The 26330-nt window shown below is 35.3% G+C and overlaps 1 protein-coding gene across 3 annotated transcripts in view; it reads right to left on the bottom strand.

Moving 5' to 3' along the window:
• TRIQK (triple QxxK/R motif containing) overlaps positions 1-26330 on the bottom strand; it is a 94439-nt gene that overhangs the window by 18263 nt on the left and 49846 nt on the right. For 2 of the 3 annotated variants that reach the window (XM_024115919.3, XM_028500576.2), the window contains one exon: positions 23411-23492. In XM_024115919.3, the coding sequence (XP_023971687.1) occupies positions 23411-23471 (61 nt within the window). In that variant the 5' untranslated portion in view covers positions 23472-23492. The remainder of the gene's footprint in view (positions 1-23410; positions 23493-26330) is intronic. The other variant, XM_007113843.4, reaches the window with a different exon arrangement.

The following is a 26330-nucleotide window of genomic DNA, read 5'->3' as shown; positions in this document are numbered from 1 at the left end:
ACCAACCTGCAATATATCACAAGGACAATAAGACATAAGCCCTGGAGAAGATATGAAAACTGCCTGAGATGCCTCATTCATATCTATATCTATATCTATATCTATATCTAGGAGAAGAAAGAACATTCTGTCAAAAATACAGAGACTTAACTAAATCTGATTCATGGAAGTCCACTGATTTAGAGCATGTCAAGGTTATCTCCAAGAAGAAAAGGTCAACTTGTTGCGCTTTGTGCTCTATATACCATTAAGAAGGGAACATAGGTATAACTTCTTAAGAAATTGGCATTACTTGATAATGTCACATATCCATACCTATAATCCAACATTTTTCTACTGGGTATATATTGTAAAGAAAAACTCTTGCACATGTGAAACAAAGAACAGACATGTCTGAAAATATTTATAGAATCCTCATAATAGCATTCATAGGAAAAAAAAAACTGAGAATCATGAATTGTCAAAATGAGTAGAATAGATAGAAAAATATTGGTATAGTCATAGAATGGAATGCTATAATGCATAGAAAATGAATGAACTATATCAACATTCATCAATAAGAATAAAACTCAAAAATATGTTCAATAAGAGCAAGTTACATAACAATATATACAGCATGATTTCATTTATATAAAATTCATAAACTAAAAAAAGATATCGTTTAACACATATCTAGGCAGAAAATTCATAAATGGAATTAATACAGAATCAAGATAGTGGTTATCTCTCACAGGTATAGAGGCATAGAGGATGTAGCTGTTGGGAAGGTGCATAAAGAGGCATCTAAGCTACTGGTATATGTCTAATATTTAACCTAGATGATGGATACATGGTTGCTCATGTTGTTAATTTTTTTAATCTACATGCATATTTTATAAATGTAAAGAACCTGAAAAGCTGCTAAGACATGCTACAATAAAAGGTTCTCCAGTAGATTGCTGTACAAGCTCCTCTACTTCTTAGAACTTATGACATGGCATAGTCAATGGAGCCTGAAGTGCTTTAAGCTAACTGAGACATAGAAACAAGCCTTTAGCAGGTCCCAATTAAAAAGAAGTGGCAGTCTCTAGGGTTTTGGAACAACGCCATACATCCTTCAACAGGTAACAGCTGCTAAGAAACAACTCCTGGATTGCTACCAAGCTCTGATGAAGACTGACTACCTGGTTATGATACTCAGGGACCATCTGGCCTGAGCTACCAGTCATGAACTGGGGGTTATCTAATTCAACAAATCATAAAATTGTGTATACTGTTTTAGTAGTTAAAAAATAATGTATGTGGATGGTTCATTATAATATGCTGCACCAGCTGGAAGTATACTGCTATCTTTGGAGGTGGTCCTAAAACACAATTTATAAGGGAAATCCTCCCAGTGCCCAAAGTTTAAGTAGTACATTTTGTTGTGTACTTTACCTAGAAAGAGAGGTAACCTAAAAAAATACACAATATTAGTTTTTCTGAATTGGAAGCTGAGTCTGCTACCCAGTCAGTTTGGATTATTCATGCCTACAAGTAAACAGTAAAATGGGGACTCACAGTGTTGGCTGGGATAATTGATGCTGGCTATCAAGGAGAAAACGGTTTGTTAATACATAGTGAGGGCCAAAAGGAATATGGAAAGATGTGAAGGAACTCCTTGGTTAATCCCAGGTACTACCATGACCCATGGTAGAATTTAATGAAATTTATGTACAGTCAACTGTAATCTAGAAATGATTTAACGTATACAGGAAGATGTGCGTAAGTTATACACAAATAGAGTTGACCCTTGAAAAATGCAGGGGTTGGGGCACTGACCCCCTGCACAGTCAAAAATCTAGTACAACTTTATAGTCAGCCCACTGTATCTCCAGTTCCACATCCATGGATTCAGCTAACCCAGGATCTTGTAGTACTCTAGTATATATTTATTGGGGAAAAAAAAAGTGTGTGTATAAGTGGGCCTGAGCAGTTCAAACTCATGTTGTTCAAGTGTCAACTGTAATTCACCATTTTACTTATATAAGGGACTTGAGTATCAGGATTTTGGTATCCATGGGGGTCCTGGAACCAATCTCCCATGGATACCAAGGGTCAACAGTGTGGTATGTAAATATACATGTAGAAGAAGAAGCCCCGTTTGGAAGATGGTGGAAGAATAAGACATGGAGACCACCTTCCTCCCCACAAATACATCAGAAATACATCTACATGTGGAACAAATCCTACAGAACAGCTACTGAAGGCCAGCAGAAGACCTCAGACGTCCCAAAAGGCAAGAAACTCCCCACGTACCTGAGTAGGGCAAAAGAAAAAAGAAAAAACAGAGACAAAAGAATAGGGACGGGACCTGCACCAGTGGGAGGGAGCTGTGAAGGAGGAAAGGTTTCCACACACTGGGAAGGCCCTTCGCAGGCAGAGACTGCAGGTGGCAGATGGGGGAAGCTTCGGAGCCATGGAGGAGAGTGCAGCAACACGGGTGCAGAGGACAAAGCAAAGAGATTCCCGCACAGACGATTGGTGCCGACCAGCACTCACCAGCCCGAGAGGCTTGTCTGCTCACCCGCCGGGACGGGTGGGGGCTGGGAGCTGAGGCTCTGGCTTCAGTTGGATCCCAGGGAGAGGAATGGGGTTGGCTGCATGAACACAGCCTGAAGGGGGGTTAGTGTGCCATGGCTAGCCAGGAGGGAGTCCACGAAAAGGTCTGGAACTGCTGAAGTGGCAAGAGACTTTTTCTTCCCTCTGTTTCCTGGTGCACAAGTAGAGGGGATTAAGAGCACTGTTTAAAGGAGCTCCAGAAATGGGTGCGAGCTGCGGCTACCAGTGCGGACCCCAGAGATGGGCATGAGATGCTAAAGCTGCTGCTGCTGCCACCAAAAAGCCTGTGTGCAAGCACAGGTCACTATCCACACCTCCCCTCCTGGGAGCCTGTGCAGCCCGCCAAGGCCAGGGTCCCGTGATCCAAGGACGGCTTCCCCAGGAGAACACACGGCATGCCTCAGGCTGGTGCAACGTCATGCTCGCCTCTGCCGCCGCAGACTTGCCCCGAACTCTGTACCCCTGCCTCCCCCCACAACCGGCCTCAGTGAGCCTGAGCCCCCGAAGCAGCTGCTCCTTTAACCCCGCCCTGTCTGAGTGAAGAACAGACGACCTCAGGCGACCTACATGCAGAGGCAGGGCCAAATCCAAAGCTGAATCCCAGGAGCTGTGTAAACAAAGAAGAGAAAGGGAAATCTCTCCCAGCAGCCTCATTAAATCCCAGCAGAGGATTAATCACCACAGTCAACCTGATGTACCCTGCATCTGAGAAATACCTGAACAGACAATGAATCATCCCAAATTGAGGAGGTGGACTTTGGGAGCAACGATAAATATATATTTTTCTCCCGTTTTCTCTTTTTGTGAGTGTGTAGGCGAATGCTTCTGTGTCTGATTTTCTCTGTATAGCTTTGCTTTTACCATTTGTCCTGGGTTCTGTCTGTCCATTTATTTTTGTTTGTTTGTTTGCTTTTTTGGTAAAGCTTTCAGTGCTTGTTATCATTGGTGGATTTGTTTTTGGTTTGGTTGTTCTTTCTTTCTTCTTTTAAATACTTTAAAAAATTTTAATAATTAATTTTTCTTTTTATTTAAATAACATTTTTATTTATTTACTTTATTCTATTTTAGATTATTTTATTTTATCTTTTTCTTTCTTTCCTTCGTTTCTTCTCCCTTTTATTCTGGGCCGTGTGGAGAACAGGCTCTTGGTGCTCCAGCCAGGTGTCAGGGCTGTGCCTCTGAGGTGGGAGAGCCAAGTTCATGACATTGGTCCACCAGAGACCTCCCAGCTCCACGTAATATCAATCGGCGAAGATCTCCCAGAGATCTCCATCTCAACGCCAAGTCCCAGCTCCACTCTACAAACAGCAACCTACAGTGCTGGACACCCTATGCCAAACAACTAGTAAGACAGGAACACAACCCCATCTACAAGCAGAAAGGCTGCCTAAAATCATAATAAGGTCACAACACAAAAAACACCACCAGACGTGGACCTGCCCACCAGAAAGACAAGATCCCGCTTCATCCAACAGAACACAGGCACTAGTCCCTTCCACCAGGAAGCCTACAAAACCCACTGATCCAAGCTTAGCCACTGGGGGCAGACACCAAAAACAAAGGTAACTATGAACATGCAGCCTGCGAAAAGGAGACCCCAAATACAGTAAGTTAAGCAAAATGAGAAGACAAAGAAACACACAGCAGATGAAGGAGCAAGGTAGAAACCCATCAGGTCTAACAATTGAAGAGGAAATAGGCAGTCTACCTGAAAAAGAATTCAGAATAATGATAGTAAACATGATCCAAAATCTTGGAAGTAGAATGGAGAATATATACGAAACGTTTAACAAGGACTTAGAAGAACTAAACAGCAAACAAACAATCATGAACAAAACAATAAATGAAATTACAAATTCTCTAGAAGGAATCAATAGCAGAATAACTGAGGCAGAAGAATGGATAAGTGGCTTGAAAGATAAAATAGTGGAAATAACTACTGCAGAGCAGAATAAACAAAAAAGAATGAAAAAAATTGAGGATAGTCTCAGGGAGCTCTGGGACAATACTAAACGCACCAACATTCGAATTATAAGGGTCCTAGAAAAAGAAGAGAAAAAGAAAGGGACTGAGAAATATTTGAAGAGATTATAGTTGAAAACTTTCCTAATATAGGTAAGGAAATAGTTAATCAAGTCCAGGAAGAAAAGAGAGTCCCATACAGGATAGATCCAAGGAGAAACACGACAAGACACATATTAATCAAACTGTCAAAAATTAAATACAAAGAATAAATATTAAAAGCAGCAAGGGAAAAACAACAAATAACATACAAGGGAATCCCCATAAGATTAACAGCTGATCTTTCAGCAGAAACTCTGAAAGCCAGAAGGGAGTGGCTGGACATATTTAAAGTGATGAATGGAAAAAACCTACAACCAAGATTACTCTATCCAGAAAGGATGTCATTCAGATTTGATGGAGAAATCAAAAATTTTACAGGCAAGGAAAAGCTAAGAGAATTCAGCACAAGCAAACCAGCTTTACAACAAATGCTAAAGGAACTTCAATAAGCAGGAAACACAAGAGAAGGCAAAGACCTACAATAACAAACCCAAAACAACATACATATTAATAAATAGCTTAAAGGTAAATGGATAAAATTATCCAACCAAAAGACATAGACTGGCTGAATGGATACAAAAACAAGACCCATATATATGCTGTCTACAAGAGACCCACTTAGGACCTAGGGACACATACAGACTGAAAGTGAGGGGATGCAAAACGATACTCAATGCAAATGGAAATCAAAAGAAAGCTGGAGTAGCAATCCCCATATTAGACAAAATAGACTTTAAAAAAAGACTATTACAAGAGACAAAGAAGGACACTATACAATGATCAAGGGATCAATTCAAGCAGAAGATATAACAATTGTAAATATTTATGCACCCAAGAGAGGAGCATCTCAATAAATAAGGCAAATACTAACAGCCATGAAAGGGGAAATTGACAGTAACACAATCATACTAGGGGACTTTAACACCCCACTTTCACCAATGGACAGAACATCCAAAATGAAAATGAATAAGGAAACACAAGCTTTCAGTGATACATTAAACAAGATGGACTTAATTGACTTTATAGGACATTCCATCCAAAAACAACAGAATACACTTTCTTCTCAAGTGCTCATGGAACATTGTCCAGGATAGATCATATCTTGCTACACAAGTCAAGCTGGTAAATTTAAGAAAATTGAAATCGTATCAAGTATCTTTTGTGACCAAAATGCTATACGGCTAAATATCAATTACAGGAAAAAATCTGTAAAAAATACAAACACATGGAGGCTAAACAATACACTAGTTAATAAGCAAGAGATCACTGAAGATATCAAAGAGGAAATCAAAAAATACTTAGAAACAAATGACAATGAAAACACAACGACCCAAAACCTATGGGATGCAGCCAAAGCAGTTCTAAGAGGGAAGTTTATAGCAATAAAATCCTACCTTAAGAAACAAGAACCATCTCAAATAAACAACCTAATCTTACACCAAAAACAATTAGAAAAAGAAGAACAAAAAAAACACAGAGTTAGCAGAGGTAAAGAAATCATAACGATCAGATCAGAAATGAATGAAAAATAAATGAAGGAAACAATAGCAGAGATCAATAAAATTAAAAGCTGGGTCTTTGAGAAGATAAACAAAATTGATAAACCAGTAGCCAGACTCATCAAGAAAAAAGGGAAAAGACTCAAATCAATATTATTAGAAATGAAAAAGGGGAAGTAACAACTGACACTGCAGAAATGTAAAGGATCATGAGAGATTACTACAAGCCAATAAAATGGCCAACCTAGAAGAAATGGACAAATTCTTAGAAAAGCACAACCTCCTGAGACTGAATCATGAAGAAATAGAAAATATCAACAGACCAATCACAAGCACTGAAATTGAAAATGTGATTAAAAATCTTCCAACAAAAAAAAGCCCAGGACCAGATGGCTTCACAGGTGAATTCTATCAAACATTTAGAGAAGAGCTAACACCTATCCTCCTCAAACTCTTCCAAAATATAGCAGAGAGAGGAACACTCCCAAAATAATTCTACGAGGCCACCACCACTCTGATACCAAAACCAGACAAAGATGTCACAAAGAAAGAAAACTACAGGCCAATATCACTGATGAACATACATGCTAAAAATCCTCAACAAAATACTAGCAAACAGAATCCAACAGCACATTAAAAGGATCATACACCACAGTCAACTGGGGTTTATCCCGGGATGCAAGGATTCTTCAATATATGCAAATCAATCAATGTGACACTCCATGTTAACAAATTGAAGGAGAAAAACCATATGATCATCTCAATAGATGCAGAGTAAGCGTTCAACAAAATTAAACTCCCATTTACAATAAAAACCCTCCAGAAAATAGGTATAGAGGGAACTTACCTCAACATAACATAGACCATATATGACAAACCCACAGCCAACATTGTCCTCAATGGTGAAAAAAACTGCAAACAATTCCACTAAGATCAGGAACAAAATGAGGTTGCCCAACTCTCACCACTATTATTCAACATAGTTTTGGAAGTTTTGGCCACAGCAATCAGATAAGAAAAAGAAATAAAAGGAATTCAAATCAGAAAAGGAGAAGTAAAGCTGTCACTGTTTGCAGATGACATGACACTATACATAGAGAATCCTAAAGATGCTACCAGAAATCTACTAGAGCTAATCAATGAATTTGGTAAAGTAGCAAGGTACAAAATTAATGCACAGAAATCTCTTGCATTCCTATAAACTAATGATGAAAAATCTGAACGTGAAATTAATAAAACACTCCCATGTACCACTGCAACAAAAAGAATAAAATATCTAGGAATACACCTACCTAAGGAGACAAAAGACCTGTATGCAGAAAATTATAAGACATGATGAAAGAAATTAAAGATGATACAAACAGATGGAGAGATATACCATGTTCTTGGATTGGAAGAATCAACATTGTGAAAATGAATCTACTACCCAAAGCAATCTACAGACTCAATGCAATCCCTATCAAAATACCACTGGCATTTTTCACAGAACTAGAACAAAAAATTTCACAATGTGTATAGAAACGCAACAGACCCCAAATAGCCAAAGCAATCTTGAGAAAGAAAAACGGAGCTGGAGGAATCAGGCTCCCAGACTTCAGACTATATTACAAAGCTACAGTAATCAAGACAGTGTGGTACTGGAACAAAAACAGAAATATAGATCAATGGAACAGAATAGAAAGCCCAGAGATAAACACAAGTGCATACATTTTCCTTATCTTTGATAAAGGAGGCAAGAATATACAATGGAGAAAAGTAGCCTCTTCAATAAGTGGTGCTGGGAAAACCAGACAGGTACATGTAAAAGAATGAAATTAGAACACTCCCTAAAACATACAGAAAAGTAAACTCAAAATGGATTAAAGACCTAAATATAAGGCCAGACACTATCAAACTCTTAGAGGAAAACATAGGCAGAACACTCTATGACATAAACCACACCAAGAGCCTTTTTGACCCACCTCCTACAGAAATGGAAATAAAAACAAAAATAAACATATGGGACCTATTGAAACTTAAAACCTTTTGCACAGCAATGGAAACCATAAACCAGACAAAAAGACAACCCTCAGACTGTGAGAAAATATTTGCAAATGAAGCAACTGACAAAGGATTTATCTCCAAAGTATACAAGCAACTCATGCAGCTCAATATCAAAAAACAAACAACCCAATCCAAAAATGGGCAGAAGACCTAAATAGACATTTCTCCAAAGATGATATACAGATTGCCAACAAACACATGAAAGAATGTTCAACATCATTAATTATTAGAGAATTCATTGCAGCTCTATTTACAACAGCCAGGACATGGAAGCAACCTAAGTGTCCATCAACAGATGAATGGATAAAGAAGATGAGGCACATATATGCAATGGAATATTACTCAGCCATAAAAATAAATGAAATTGAGTTATTTGTAGTGAGGTGGATGGACCTAGAGCCTGTCATACAGAGTGAAATAATTCAGAAAGAGAAAAACAAGTACTGTATGCTAACACATATATATGGAATCTAAAAAAAAAAAAAAGGTCATGAAGAGCCTAGGGGCAAGACGGGTATATAGATGCAGACCTACTAGACTTGAGGGCATGGGGAGGGGGAAGGGTAAGCTGGGACAAAGTGAGAGAGTGGTAGTGTATATATGGACATATATACACTACCAAATATAAAACAGATAGCTAGTGGGAAGCAATCGCATAGCACAGCGAGATCAGCTCGTTGCTTTGTGACCAGCTAGAAGGGTGGGATAGGGAGTTTGGGAGGGAGGGAGATGCAAGAGGGAAGAGATATGGGGTTATATGTGTATGTATAACTGATTCACTTTGTTATAAAGCAGAAACTAACACACCATTGTAAAGTAATTAGACTCCAATAAAAATGTTAAAAATAAATAAATATACATATATTTCTATTTTTAAAAAAGGGTCAACTGTGTGACTTTATAACAAGAAGAATCACTTAGAACCTTCAGGAATGAAGATTTGTGTTACCCACTAATGGCAAAGGGCTCATCAAACTAAGATTCTTGCTAGAGATAAGACGATCTGGAATGAATATTGGAGAAGGAAGGTCATAAATTATAACTACTATGACCAGCTAGAATACTGACAATTATAACCTGAACCTATAGTTCTTCGCTTGCTGCTAGAGTGTACTGTCCATCCTCTGTACACAACCAATTTCTCCTTAAAACAGCATTATAAAAATTTAAATATTTCTGTCTCGTCTTTTAGGCTGGATCACAATAGAAAAAAGAAGAAAGAATAAAAAGACTAAATATTACTTAAGATCCTAGACTTGGAGAGTAACAGTCCCTGGCTTGGTTGGAAATTATCTGGGTCGTTGTTGAGGATCTTCTTAGATACTCTTCAGGATTGTTTTCATGATAAAGGACAGAAAGCTAACTTGAAATAACATGAAAATGAGAGAGAGAGGTTAATTGATTACTTCTTGATTCCAGGAGATAAGAGAAGAATAAGAGTTTATTTCTTGTTTCACTGTGGATTCACAGCTATTTCCAGCCCTGGCTCACACGTTATAAAACTAAGAGCAAAGTGGAATGGATACTTTTCTTTGGGATCATTTTAATCATCCTTATGCCCCAGATTATCTCTCAAGTTACTTCTAATGACAGAAAACTAAGGTTCACCTAATAATATGTGTAGTTCCCAATTCTAGCAACTTTAACAAAATAAACTAGTCTGTCTCTGATTTCTCCTGTTAAATATAAATTGAAAACATATACTTGACAACTCATTGTACGTAATCAACAGAATTTCCTGTTTCAAGTCTTAAACAGGGATTATAAATATCAACTAAGAGCAAAATAATAACTAAAAAGAAAACATTGATGTAAAAGTTTTTGAATTATGCCTGAATTTTTTGATAGCAAAGATAATACCTACATTCTCATAATTTTTATTTATATATACTTTGCGAACAATCTGTGTAGTGTCTGCTTTTGTAAACAGAATACTTTAAAAAGCCATTTTCATTTATAATTTCTAATCAGTAGATATTATATATGTTAAAAATCCCTTTCTTATTCAGTATAATTTATATATATTTAACTTTAGCATTGGCACTGTTTCTATAAAGAATCACAGGTAGATATAAGAACATTTTTAAAAAAATAAATTTATTTATTTAATTATTTACTTTGGCTGTGTTTGGTCTTTGTTTCTGTGTGAGGGCTTTCTCTAGTTACAGCAAGTGGGGGCCACTCTTCATCGCAGTGTGTGGGCCTCTCACTGTCACAGCCTCTCTTGCTGCAGAGCACAAGCTCCAGACGTGCAGGCTCAGTAGTTGTGGCTCACGGGCCCAGCTGCTCCGCAGCATGTGGGATCTTCCCAGACCAGGGCTTGAACCCGTGTCCCCTGCATTGGCAGGCAGATTCTCAACCACTGCACCATCAGGGAAGCCCAGAACATATGTTTAATAAATATCATATTTTGGTACCTCAATATTATCATTTTCCATTCCTCATATTACATTAATTTAGAAAAGAATAGAGTAATTTATATGCTCTATTTAATTCGACATAAAAACCTACATTTATGCCATGAATTATTTTATATTTAAAGTAATAGTCTGTGTTAACTGTGCCACAGTTTTACTGACAGTTTCCTTAGTTTAATAAAAGAATAATTACTTAACTGCTTTTTGCTTTTTAATTCCTTAGCTTTGCCCAGAAACAAGACTCCATCTTTGCCCTTTGTTGATATTGCGGCCTAAGCAAATTATCATGTGAATATCTGGTTATTGTTTTATAAATGTTCATTTTTCAGAAGCTCACTTTTTTTTTCTTTCTTAGAACAGTAGACTTTACACTAGCCACACTCATTATCATCATGTGGCAGTACTGCTCTTCCTCTGCCTTTGCTGCTTTAAAAATTAATGCACTGTTATTTTCTGAATACTGCATAAGCTGCTTATGAGTACATTATGCTATCAAGCAAGCACATGCAGAAAAGCTTCCTCAACTGTTATTCTTTCAGTGAAAATACAGCTGGTTCTGCTTCAAAGGCACATCTTTTCACCTGCAAATGGACTTGCTCCTACACTTATTCCTCAATACATTGTCTTTTATTTGTGTCTGGAAATCTTTAATTGCCTTTAATTAGAAAAAGTAAATTCAGTGCTTTAATCTTGCAAACACATTCAATCATAATTCTGTCTGGGATGAATACCAAGTTCTATTCACTATCTGATCTCTATAACAAAGATATATAATTTATTGTCCATTTATATAGACCACACCAATTAAGATACAATAGAAAAGCGAAGAGATAAGAGTCAAAATATTTGAAAAGAAAAATTTGCAATCTAAATTTAATTACTCAAATGAATTATTGGAAGATGAGTTATTTACAGCATGCCAAAAATACTGACAAATAATAAAATTTGCTAATCAACAATAAAGACTTTTATATTTCCTACAACATCTTTAGAATAATTTCTCAACTGTTTCAAATCCCTCCTCCCTTCCTTAAAAAGCAAAATGCTATTTGAAATCTTACTTTTCTCATATTACCATAATTACACATAAAAGAACAATACTATTTGGCATATAAAGTAATTTTCCAACTACTATATGAACACAATTTTTAGTTACTATATTACAAACTACAAATAACTATAGAAAACTCTTTGCAAAAGCAAGGGTCAATAGTCTTTCTTATGGAACTCTATAGCAAGCTCCAGTAGCTATGCCAGTAAACAAAAAGTCTGCATTTTGATAGCTGCAAGATGAATAAAATCACAAATTGCGTGGTCACAGGCAAAATATAATTAAAATTTTAATCCATCAAGTTGATAAAAAGAAAATTATTACAAAACCAGAAACACAATAAAAATACAGATCTAATGGATTCTCATCAGCATTGTACACTTTTATACTTAGCTATTCATACAAAATGATGCCACATATTTACTTAGAAAAAGGAGGTATCTATAAGAGTAAATTTGAAAACAGTATTTTTCTTAAAATTATTGAGGGATATCTGGGCTATAGAGAGGAAGCCGGTAAATTGATCCTCAGAAACAAAAATCTCATGAAAACTTTTAAAATTATGTTATAGAGGCAACTCAAACAATGATAATTTTTTAATGCTTGCACAGAATAACTTAACATTAATCACACATTGCAAAGGACACATCACCATTTAATAGCACATTAAGTCATTAAGTACTAAGAAACAAGTTCGTTACTTTGGGTTGCTACAAAGATAATGCAACAAGTTGCTTATGAGATATAAATTAACTTCCCAGAAAAATACATTAAAAATGCTAACCAAGGGCTTCCCTGGTGGTGCAGTGGTTGAGAGTCCGCCTGCCGATGCAGGGGACATGGGTTCGTGCCCTGGTCCGGGAAGATCCCACATGCCGCGGAGCGGCTGGGCCCGTGAGCCATGGCCGCTGAACCTGCGCGTCCGGAGCCTGTGCTCCGCAACGGGAGAGGCCACGACAGTGAGAGGCCCGCGTACCGCAAAAAAAAAAAAAAAAAGAAAGAAAGAAATAAAAATGCTAACCAAGCAACAATTTAATATATGGAGAGCAACTTATACATGTAGGGGAGCAAAATTTGCCACCCCAAAATGTCTCTTTGGCATGCAGATTATTTTGAGCTTAAAACAACCAAGGCCCAAAAAGACTCAGGAAGACACTTTGACCTTCTCCTGTTTAAAAAATTTAGGTAGAGAGTTTGTTCTAAAAATAGAGCTATCACCAGAGATATCTGCAAGAATAGGGGCTGGGTGTGGTGGGTGAAACTCAGCAGTGCCTACAGATCAGAGTGAACTCTGTGTTTAATTATCTCTGCAGGGCCCAGCAAACATTTGCTTACCAAAAGTTTGCTTGCCATCTGCATGTGAATTACCTTCCTTTCCTTTAAAGTTCCAAACTGCTACCCCCAAGTCCTCCTTTATTTTTAGCTGAAGATGGAATTTAAGGTTTGGGTTTCAGCCATTTTGGTGAGTTAATCAGTTTTTCCTGGGTCTCTCCTATGTATACATGTTATTTTAACTTTTGTTTGATTTTTCTCCTATTAATCTGTCTCATATCAATTTAATTCTTAGACCAGCCAGAAGAACCTAGAAGGACAGAGGAAAGTTTCTTCCTCCTCAAGAAAGGTAAATGTAGTTAAGTAAAAGGTATTATAAAGTATCTCAATCTTTAGTTTGTATTTAACCACCACTCTCCCCCCCCAAAAAAAATCAACAAACTTTTTTTAAATAGCTGCTATGTGTAAAGTGCCCTTGGGGCTACAGAGATAAAATTAAAGGAAAACAACAAAAAGTATCACACAGAAGATAAGAAACAAACTCGAGAAAAATTAAATAACAGCATATATCAATAAGTTTTCGAGTTAGTTAAAGATACTGCTTATTATTTCAAGAGAAATTACAAAACAATAAATAATATAAGCAGAGTATGTTAAACAAAGGGCATATAGAATTTTAATTACCTAAGAATTAGGGAGATTGTTTTATTGATTATTTTAACAAATAATTATTTAGTATCTTCTATCATTAGGGATGATCATTAAGGATGCAAAAGTTAGATAGAGCTTCTGCCTGCAAAAATGTTTAAATCCTAGTGGGTACAAATAAAAATATAAATACGTAAACAAGGTAGAAAGAAGTGGTATGTGCAATCAGCAAAGTTAAATGTTAAAAGGACTTCCAGTTCTGAAAACATGGTAGAGTGGGCTGAGATGGACCCTTCTCTGATATAAGTACATAGAAACAGTAGGAAACAAACAAACAGACAAACATTCTATAAAGCTCTTAATATTAGATGTACACATATTTACATACACACATACATACATATATTTATAATAAAATAAAGGAAATAGAGAAAATGTTCAAATGCCAGAAACAAGGAAAAAACTCAAAGCAACACAGCTAGTTCCAGCTGATGTCCTGGTGGCCCTGGTTGCAGAAGTCAGGGTGGTCATATTAGTGCCTGTATTAGACGTCAAGAGGCTTGCACATTAGATTTTAAAGGCCCAGGCCTGTATAGTGCCACTGTGAGATATATGGATAAAGTTGAGGTTCTCAAAGGACTGACCAAAACATACAAAAAATAATTCTGTGCTTGTTTGGAGAAATAGCAAGGAATCTTTCTGCTTTCTCTAAGCTCCAGGGTGTGGAAGATAGATGTGTCTCCTGTGAGATATACAAATCTTAATACTGTTAGACCCAAAACAAGGTATGAGGTCCAAATTGCGGGAATCCGAATAGGCCAAGAAATAAGTCCAAAATAATAGTCCAAAATCTATAAAATCCCCATTGTCAATAAATAAATAGAACACTGTTCCATAAGAATATTTCCTAATTCAGACTGCTGGGACTCCCACAGAGGGAGAAAATGGAAACAAAAACAAACCTCTGTTGAAGCTGAATACATACACACAAACTCAGAACCATAAAGCACAAAGAGATCAAAAAAAAAGAAAAAGAAGAAAATAGCATGACCTAGAATAAATAAGCCAATACAACAAATGGGAAAGTTGGTACCATAAGAAGAAGGAATAACTTTTAAAACCTGAAAGAATATATAAAATTGGTATTTAAAATAATTTAAGAGGAAAAAATTAAGGAACAGAATAAAAACAGTATGATTTTTTAAATGATTAAATAGACCTTTTACCCAGGACAAAAAAAGGTCACTGAAATGAAACATCTATGGGTGCAAGATAGACATAGTAATAAATAAATGAGAGAGAGCAAAAGAAAGAATTTGTGAATGTTAGTCAAAGGGAAGGTAGATCTGAGAAGTAACCCAGAGTAGGACAGAGATATAAAATATAAAAGTGATTTTAAGAGATATGGATGCTATAATGTGAAGACTGAACTTATATATAATAGGAATTCCAGAAGGAGAGATTAGAGAGGAGGAAAGTCATTATTAAAAAAAAAAAAAATCAGAGATTTAAGTCCTTCTGGAACTTAAGACAAGAATCCCCAGGATGAAGAATCACACAAATTGTGAAGCCCACCCCCTTTTTTTCTTTTTACCAGTAAAAATAAATATTTGCATTAAATTAAAGTTGAAAAATATGTTAAAAAATTCTTAATGACAGGAAAAAAAATACACCAAAAAGAAATGACAATTAAACTAATGGATGTGTTCTCATCAGAAACACCTGAAACAATAATTCAAGTGTGAGTACAATGTAACAATATTGTCTTTTAAGCAGAGACAGAAGAATTTTTCCCTAATAGATATTTCCATTCAGGCAAAAGGAACAAGGAAACTTCACCAGGAGGAAGATGTAAAATATAAGAGGTAGTGGTTAGTAAAGAGAGCAAACATAAAGTTAGATCTAAGTAATTATTGGTGATTAAACAGTTAAAAATAATAATTATTATCCTGTTAAAAACAAGAGAGAAAGTAATACACACAACAACATGAACAACAGGAAAAAGTAATCAGATATAAAGAGTTAAAAATCTTTATATTGTTTAGGATAAATAAAAGTATTGATTGGGCTTCCCTGGTGGCACAGTGGTTGACAGTCCACCTGCCGATGCAGCAGGCATGGGTTCATGCCCTGGTCCGGGAAGATCCCTCATGCTGCGTAGCGGCTAGGCCTATAAGCCATGGCCACTGAGCCTGCGCGTCCGGAGCCTGTGCTCCGCAACGGGAGAGGCCACAGCAGTGAGAGGCCCGCATACCGCAAAAAAAAAAAAAAAAAGTATTGATACACTTTAGTTTTCACTAAGTCAAATATACCAGATAACATTTGATGGAAGAAAAAATTAAAAAAACAAACAAACAAAAAAGAAAATAGAGAAAGAAATGGAAAGCAAAACTTTAAAATTTGAAAGAAAAAAGAAAAAAAGACATGTATTTTTTGGAAAGAAGGTTAGGGTAGAGATTAGCAAGGAAAAACCACCACAGATAAAAGATACAAAATAAAATTGTGCAAATATATTTAGATTTTTTTATTCACAGTAAATAATATACGATTAAATTTGCTTGCTCCAAAACAAAGATTCTTAGGCTGTATCAAAATCATAAAATATAACATTAAAGTATAGCTGAAAGTAAAAGTGTAGGAACAAAAATGTCAATCAGAATACTAAACAAAAGAAAGGTCATTACCAACATTAATTTAAGACAAAAAAAGATTCTCTGAAAAAAAAATAATAGCACTTTATAAAGGCCAGCATTGAATGGAAAAGGGGGAATAATTATAAGAAATATATACCAACTTAGAAATGCTATGCAACAAAAACATAACCTCAAAATATACATAGTAAAAAATGACAGAATTATAAGAATTGACAGCTTCATGGAATTAGTAAGAATATTTTAATTATTCTTTCTCACAGAATGACAGCTCATACATTCATATTAAGTACAAAATAGATTTGAACACCACAATTAATATAAGCAGTACTGCATCCCAATATTAGAGAATACCTATCCCTTGCAAGCACAGAGAGATTGTTAACAAAATTGACCATATATATAGTAAGCAATAGAGAAGAGCTTAATATCAAAAACTAACATTATTCTAAAAACATTTTCTGAACAGAAAACAATAAGGTTAAAAATCAATTTGAAATGCATATATGTATACACAGTTGACCCTTGAACAACATGGGTTTGAACCGTGTAAGTCCACTTTTAGAAAGATTTTTTTCCAGTAAATACAGACAGTACCACACAAGTCAAGGTTGGTTGAATCCATAGATGCAGAGCCATTAATACAAAGGTCAACTATGGGACTTGAACATCCATGGATTTTGGTACCTGCAGAGGGTCCTGGAACCAATCCCTGGCAGATACTGAGGGATAACTGTATATAACTCAAGAAAGCTCTAAAATAATATAACAGAGCCAATAATGTAGTGAAGAAGACTGATCCATTAAATGAATGCATTAGTAAAAAATGTTTGTAAATCAAATAGCAAAGAATTCAACTCAAATAATTATAAAAGAAAGAGACAAGTTAAATAATTACAAAGAAGGAAATCAGAGACAACAGTAGAATTATGGAAAAGGAAATGATAAAATCTAGTAACAAAAGCTAATTCTTTAAGATTTATAAAAAATTTAAACAAATCTCGAGTGATGATGAAAAAAGATAGAGTAAAATTAAATAGCATCAATTAAAAATAGAAATTACAGTTATAATTTTAAAATATTAAGAGAATTTTATGCATAACTGTTTATGAATATATTTGATATTTTCTGTTCAACTTTATCACTGAATATGTTACCCAAATTGGCTGAAGAAAATATAGATCTATTAACTGATGGAAAAAAAGGTAGTTAAAAGTCTACCCACCTAAAAAGCTTCAGACAGGGGTTTTGCTAGGGAGTTTTATAAACATTCCAGAAAGTCATATTTCCAAATTTATATAACCTATCCTGGAGCATATAAAAAAGATATTTCTCCAATTCATTATAGAAATCTTATATGACTCTGAAACTAAAACTGAACAAAGATGGTAAGAGAAGGGAAAGTTATGTGCCAATTTCAGGCATGAAGAAGGATGTTAAAAAAATCTTAAATTATTATAAACTAAATTCAGCTGTGTATTAAAAAATATCAAGACAAAGTAGGATATACATCAGTAATGCAAGGATAGTTTAACATTTGAAAATCTATAAATACAATTTGCCAAAATAACAAAAAATATCCTTCCAACAGACGTAGAAAAAAATTCAATAAAATTCAACATACTTTATTATTTTAAAAAAGAAAAACAAACTCTTAGCAAACTAAGAACAAAGGGGAATTTCCTTAGTCCAACAAGTATGTACCAAAACCCTAGAGCTGTATTATACATAATGGCAAAACGATTGCAGTGTTTTCTTAAAAGTCAATAATTTATATCCACTACTTGAAAAACACAACATAATAAGATATGAAAGATAAAATAAAAAGGTTAAAAAAAATTTAATTATGCCTATTAGAAAATCAAGAGAAATTATAAATTATTATTACTACTAATAAAATGCAGTTTGCTTAGTACAAGATTAATAATTAAAATTCATTACTATGTTTATATAGAAACAAGAACCAATTACAAAATATAATTGTATATTAGCAAAAAAATTATGCAATAATAGCAAATAAATTATGTATCACTTCTATTTAGCTCAAAAATACTCAATAACTTTATGAAGAAAATAATAAAAATTTTTTGAATTTACCAGCCATATGATCATTTCAAAAGATAAAATTGATATGAATTTTCACATATAAAGACATAAATTCTCCACAAAGTAATCTACAAATCCCATGGAATTCAAATTTGACCACCAGTGGCCTTTTTCATGACTATTTAAAGTTAATTTTAAAATTCACATGAGCAGATAGAGGACCAAGAGTAGTTGAGACAAGTTTTAAAAACAACAAATAAGGGTGAGGATTTGTCCTACCATTTTAAAGACTATTAAAAAAAGTATAAAAGTATAAAAGCTATAGTAACTAAACAAGCAAGGTATTTCCAAAGTAAGAAGCAAATTGGATAATGGAATAAAGTAACAGAGAATTATTATCAGTATAAATAAAGAAATGAAACAATGCAATGAGAGAAAAACAGCTCAGTAGATTTCATTCAGCTTCATCCCAGGATGCTACACAAATTGGCTCAAGAAAATATAGATCTATTTACAGATGAAAAAAAAAAGAATGAAAGAAAAGAATAGTAGTTAAAAGTCTACTCACACACAAAAAAAGAAAAATGGCAGCAATAGATTTGCCAAAGAGAGAAATCAAAAGATCAGTAAATATATTAGATGATTAATCTTAGTAAGTAATAAAATGAAAACTAAAATAAGAATGAATACAGTTTCACATGTATGAGATTGGCAAGAATTTTAAGTCTAAAAAGTAACAAAGAATATGGAGAAATAGACAACATTTTACATCGTTTCTGTGACTGTAAAATAGCGAGTGCATCCACTTTAGAGAGTAATTTACCAGCATTTAGTAAAGCTGAAAATGCACCTTTCTATTGTACAGCAATAGGATATCTGGTATTTGCCAAAAATGAGAGAAAAAGAATGAAACTGGGGTAATATTTTCAGGAAACAATGGATAAGAATTTTCAAGAACATATTTTAAAAAAATGAATCTACAACAACAGGAAGCCCAGTAAACCCCAAATAGAATAAATTAAGTCAAACCTATACTTAGACTCATCTTAGTGAAACTGTAGAAATCCAAAGACACAGAAAATCTTAAAAGGAGGTTAAAAAAAAATTGATTATTTTTACAGAAGTAACATTTAGATTGAGTTCCTAGGAGTAAAAATAATAGGCAAAATGCAAAGGAGTGACATTTTCATATATTGAAGGAACACACTATGAAATAAAAACAAAACTTTCCAAATGCAAATTCTATAGCCAAAGAGAACATATTTCAGAAATAATGGTATATCAATATCATTTTTTTAAAAAAGAAACTGAGAAATTGCCACAAGCAGGCATATATTCTAGGAAATTCTAAAAATGATGTCTACCAGGCACAAAAGAAAATGATTTTAGATAGAAGGTCTGGAACATAAAACAGAATTAGGAATAGAGGAAATAGTAAATACATATACCATTATATATGAATTTTTACTGAATAAACTACAATAATAACATTAGGATTTTTAAAAATATAGAGAGAATTAAGAAATACCAGAATTTATTTTGGACTTTGTATTTCTAAATTATGAGCAGAGTTTCCTCAGACAGTCATAATAGCCATAGTGCTATTATACTGCAAATTCCATGAACTCAGATCTTATAACATAATTATTTTTGCATCTGCCAGTACCTAATATAGTTTTTGGCCCCAGGGAAGCAGTATAGTGAAGGGATTCTGTGGTCAGTTTCTTGGAATGGAGTCCTGGCTCTACCTCTTACCAAATGTAGCACCTTGAGAAAGTTCTTTAACCCATATGTGCTGTATTTTCCTGATCTGTAAAAAATGAAGCTAACAATAGTTCCTATAGGACTACTATGAGGATGAAATAAGATGTGCATGGCACAAGATGCCTATAATACTTCTGTTATATAAGAAAATAGAAATTTATAAGTAAATTAGTTATAATTTTTATATGATTTACCTAGCACATGTATTATTTGGCCTCATATATTTAATAATATCTATTTATAAAATATCTTAATTATGTTAGAAGTTTTAAAAATTCTATTCTTTTCCAATTTTGAAATAACTTATCTCTAGAATAATACATATAATATTAGCCAGTCTCACACTATCTATTTTTAAAACATTATTTCTGAAGAAATGTAAGGCCCAAACCAATTTATTTCCCCTTGCAGTCAGCAATATTTCAGAATATTCAGTTTTTCTTAGTTTACTGCCTTGAAAGTGAGAAGGGTATTCCATCTCAGTTCACTACACATTTCAAGATCATGATACAGTAATTAACATAGTGTCCATTTAATGTGAAAATTCTCTATCTATGAGGTGTTTCCAGTCACAGTGTCAGCTCATTTGATTCTTAACTGAGCAAAGACTATTGTAAGAAAGGCTTTTTGTGAAAGCCATTAATCACTGTCATTTACTACATAATTTAAAAGGCAAAACTTTTAGTGGAAGGCAAATATTAAACAGTGATATTGAAATCATCATTCAAAAATGGCACTGATTTTGCCAAGTACAGTTACTGACTGACCATACAAAAATTACATAAATAAATGACATTTAGTAACAAGTGAACACTGAACACATACAACACCTCTATTCATTGTGAAACTTTATTAGAAATCTAAATTAGCTTACTAACAGCTTGAATACTAAAAAAAACCACTGTGATACTCAGTTTGCTATTTGTACTTTGTTTTTTACCACCAATATTGAAATATCTTCTTAAAATAATTCTAGCTGCTTTATTCCCTCCTCACATTTTCGATCATATCTGGGAAAACGTCTACATAGAACTCCATGTAAGGAAGACAGTGTCAGTGATAGACCATCTATCATCATTAGTATGAGTTGAGGCTTCTGGTACTTTCTAACTCTGACACATTAAGTGAGGAAAAAAAAATCTTTCCTTGAGAAAATTCTCGAATTATTTAATATCCTAATTAAATAACTAATTAACATTTCTATTTCATTTTTCTCTGTCTTTATAAAATCTTACATATTATTATTACTTACATAATATTACTATATTATTCTATAGTATATACATGAAAATCTAAACACTGCAGTGCATTATCCTTAAAAAGAGTAAACAAAAGTATACCCTCGCTATTTTAATTTTAGTATATTTTGTTTGATCATGATTACTGTATTTGCAAAGTATACCCAGGATAACTCATGTCCATGCAACACTCTACTTTACAAACTGCTCTAACACTTTTTATGGATCTCACAAGCATCCTGTGAGAAGGGTAGATCTTGTGCCTGCTTATATTTTCAAGAGGAAGTGAAACAGGAAAGAGAATTCTATATGGGAACATAGTGCATAACACAGAATCCTCAGAACAATTTAGTATAAGAAGAGGGCTGAGACTTTACAATTATATTACTTTCTCTGTCTTATTCTTTCTTGGCTCTTATATATATGAATAGAACTAAATCAAAGGAAAGATATGTAATGTTTATAGAACAGAATACTTTAGATTTTTAGGGTGTCTATTCTCAAAAATTGATCATTAGGTACAATTCAATTTCAATAAAAATCTTAGCTGATGCTTTATTTTATTTTTCTGTCATCAGTGATGATAGAAATCAGAACAGTGGTTGCATATGGGGGGTGTGGGTAAGGACCGACTAGAACTATCTGAGAAGATGGAAATGTTCTATATTTTGATTGGCATATGTGGTTACATGGATATATACACTTGTCAAAATTCTAAGAATTGTTTATTTATGAGTTGGATATGGATTGATCCCCAATATGGTTATTCTTTATTTATGTGGTTTAGCACATCCCATTTGATCAAACTTCAATCTGGTAAGTCAGTCCTTCTGTTTAAACACATAAATAATATAACAACCCACACTATTTACTCATGCTGCATCCTATAAGTGAAGGAAGATATATACAAAAGAAATCAAATATCATAAACCTTCTCCTAAGAAATAATATAGTCAGAAATACTGTTTTTTAATTTGCATTATCCATCAGTTAGGTGAGTTAAATCTTTCATAAGATTCTTTTGATTGCATTTCTTATTGTAATAGTTGTTTGGTTTTGTTTGTGTATTTTGATTTCCTCTTTTATGAATTGCCTGCTCATATTTTTTGCCCATTTTACTATTGGATTTCCAGATTATTTTATTTATAGTAGGGCTTTATTTTTCTACATGTAAATTTTTAATTGGTTACATATTTTAAATATTTTTCACTTTGTTTTCATCTCCTTTGTTTTGCAGAAACATCTTTTCCCTTATGGAGTGTACCTTATGTATCATATTTATAAAACAGGTATATACTCTATTGTTATCAATTACTTCTACTTATTTTCTGACTTGTAACTTCTTTGTTTACCTGTCAGTTATTTAGAAGAGGTTTTATTATTATTATTTTAATTTCCAAAAGAATGGGAACAGGTGGCAACAGGAAGGAACATGTAAGAAGAGAGGGTGGGGGGGGGAAGGGGAAGTTAACTTTTTGGCTTCCAACAGATTTCTAATTTACTACACTTTGTTCAAAGTTGTGGTTGCAGGATATTGATTTTTTAAAATTGAGGGGACTTGGTTTGTGATGTAGTACGGAGGTAATTTTTTGTAAATACTCCATGCATCCTTGAAAAGATTGGGTAGGAAATCCTGCACCTAGAGCATAGTCTAAAACAGGAAAGCTTCCTGTTATCTTCCTTTGCTGTTGACTGGACTTCTCTCTAGTCCACCAGTTTACAAAGTTAAAATTTTAATGGAGAATTTTGAGGTTATCACATTACTGCCACTAAGAGTCAAAAGAATTGAAAGATTTTATAAGGATAAAAATAAATAATTAAACAGATGTTAATATTAAAAACACTGATTATACACAAGCACCTTGCCTTAAGAATAACAATAAAACTATTTCTGCATTACCAAATTAATAAAACCTAAAAGAGCTTTGAAAAATCATAAGTACAAAAAAGGTATTTCTTCAGAGGTAAACAGGGCTGCACTGATTTTTCTTCCTTAAAAATTCTGTGCAGTCCTTTGTTATTCATATTCTGTGCATCATATGTATTAGGGAAAAGTTATTTTCTTAACATCACACATAATTGCTTTTTTTCTTCATCTTAATTCACAAGAATGTATCAAAGGTAATTCATTGCTTACCAATTTGCTTTCTGTACTGATCAACAGGAAGTTTTATAGTGGAGGCATCTTTTCTCCCCATCTTTGATCTCCAAAATGCCTGCTGCAAAGAAAGAAAATAATTATGATGAAGTCTTAAAAATTCTAAAGAACTATCTACAAACTTCAGGAATAACTTATTTCACAAAGTCCATTTTTAAAGCAACAGGTAAAAATGCATTTGACTTATTCCCATTATATATTGGTAAAGAATATAAAATTCGAGTGACCTTCAAGATGGCAGAGGAGTAAGACATGGAAATCACCTTCCTCCCAACAAATACATCAGAAATACATCTACATGTGGAACAACTCCTACAGAACACCTACTGCACGCTGGCAGAAGACCTCAGACTTCCCAAAAGGCAAGAAACTCCCCACGTACCTGAGTAGGGCAAAAGGAAAAAGAAAAAACAGAGACAAAAGAATAGGGACGGGATCTGCACCAGTGAGAGGGAGCTGTGAAGGAGGAAAGGTTTCCACACACTAGGAAGGCCCTTTGTGGGCGGAAACTGCGGGTGGCAGAGGGGGGAAGCTTCAGAGCAATGGAGGAGAGCGCAGCAACACAGGTGCGGAGGACAAAGCAGAGAGATTCCCGCACAGAGGATCGGTGCCAACTAGCACTCACCAGCCCCAGAGGCTTGTCTGCTCACCCGCAGGGGCAGGTGGGGGCTGGGAGATGATGCTCGGGCTTCGGAAGTCAGATCGCAGGGAGAGGACTCGGGTTGGCTGCGTGAACACAGCCTGAAGGGGGCTAATGCACCACAGCTAGCCAGGAGGGAGTCCAGGAAATAGTCTGGAACTGCCTAAGAGGCAAGAGAACAATGTTTTGGAGTGAGCGAGGAGAGGGGAATCAGAGCACAGCCTAAATGAGATCCAGAGATGGGCACAAGCCATGGCTATCAGCACAGACACCAGAGTTGGGCATGAGATGATAAGGCTGCTGCTACAGCCACCAAGAAGTCTGTGTGCAAGCAGAGGTCACTATCCACCCTGTCCTCCTGGAAGCCTGTGCATCCCGCCACCGCCAGGGTCCCATGATCCAGGGACAACTTACCGGGAGAACACACAGTGCACCTCAGGCTGTTGCAATGTCACATTGGCCTCTCTCCCACATTACATACCCCTCCCTCCCCCTGGCCTGAATGAGCCAGAGCCCCCGAATAAGCTGCTCTTTAACCCCGCCCTGTCTAAGGGAAGAACAGATGCCCTCAGGTGACCTACACATGGGGGGGGGGGGCAAATCCAAAGCTGAATGACAGGAGCTGTGCGAACAAAGAAGAGAAAGGGGGGCTTCCCTGGTGGCGCAGTGGTTTAGAGTCTGCCTGCTGATGCAGGGGACATGGGTTCGTTCCCTGGTCTGGGAAGATGCCAGTGCCGCAGAGCGGCTAGGCCTGTGAGCCATCGCTGCTGAGCCTGTGTGTCCGGAGCCTGTGCACCACAATGGGAGAGGCCACAACAGTGAGAGGTCCACGTACTGCAAAAAAAAAAAAAAAAAAAAAAAAAAAAGAAGAGAAAGGGAAATTTCTCCCAGCAGCCTCAGGACCCTGCATCTGTGGAATAGACAAACAGTCATCCCAAAATTGAGGCGATGGACTTTGGGAGCAACTGTAGACTTGGGGTTTGATTTCTGCATCTAATTTGTTTCTAGTTTTATGTTTATCTTAGTTTAGTATTTTATCTTTATCTTAGTTTAGTATTTAGAGCTTATTATAATTGGTAGATTTGTTTATTGATTTGGTTGCTCGCTTCCTATTTTTTTTATATAGATATACATATATATTTTTTCCTTTTTCTCTTTTTGTCAGTGTTTATGTGTATGCTTCTTTGTGTGATTTTGTCTGTATAGCTTTACTTTTACCATTGTCCTAGGGTTCTACCTGTCCGGATTTTTTTGATTGTTTTGTTTGGTTTTTGTATAATGTTTAGCGCTTTTATCATTGGTGGATTTGTTTTTTGGTTTGGTTGCTCTCTTCTTTCTTTCTTTCTTTCTTTCTATTACTTTTTATTTTTATTTTTAATAATTTTTAAATTTATTTTATTTTATTCAGTTTTCTTTTTTTCTTTTTTTTTTTCTCCCTTTTCTTCACAGCTCTGTGGGTGACAAGGTCTTGGTACTCTGGCTGGGTGTCAGGTCTGTGTCTCTGAGGTGGGAGCACTGAGTTCAGGACATTGGTCCACCAGAGACCTCCCAGCTCCACATAAAATCAAATGGCAAAAGCTCTCCCCGAGATCTCCATCTCAATGCTAAGACACAGCTCCACTCAACAAAGAGCAACCCGGACATGCCATGCCAAACAATCAGCAAGACAGGAACAAAAACACACCCACTAGCAGAGAGGTTGAGTAAAATCATAATAAGGTCACAGACACATCTTAACACACCACTGGTCATGGTCTTGCCCACCAGAGTGACAAGATCCAGCTTCATCCACCAAACACAGGCACCAGTCCCCTCCACCAGGAAGCCTACACAACGCACTGGACCAACTTTAGCCACTGGGGACAGACACCAAAAACAACAGGAAACACAAACCTGCAGCCTGTGAAAAGGACACCGAAACACAGTAAGATAAGCAAAATGAGAAGTCAGAGAAACACACAGAAGATGAAGAAGCAAGGCAAAAACCCACCAGAGCAAACAAATGAAGAGGAAACAGGCAGTCTACCTGAAAAAGAATTCAGAGTAATGATAGTAAAGATGATCCAAAATTGTGGAAATAGAAAGGAGAAAATACAAGAAACGTTTAACAAGGACCTAGAAGAACTAAAGAGCAAACAAACAATGATGAACAACACAATACATGAAATTACAAATTCTCTAGAAGGAATCAATAGCAGAATAACTGAGGCAGAAGAACGGATAAGTGACCTGAAAGATAAAATAGTGGAAATAACTACT

Source organism: Physeter macrocephalus, chromosome 15, assembly GCF_002837175.3.
Source record: "Physeter macrocephalus isolate SW-GA chromosome 15, ASM283717v5, whole genome shotgun sequence".
Taxonomy (NCBI): domain Eukaryota; kingdom Metazoa; phylum Chordata; class Mammalia; order Artiodactyla; family Physeteridae; genus Physeter; species Physeter macrocephalus.
The sequence above is the reverse complement of the archived record's forward strand: the minus strand, read 5'-3'. Positions and strand labels throughout refer to the sequence as shown.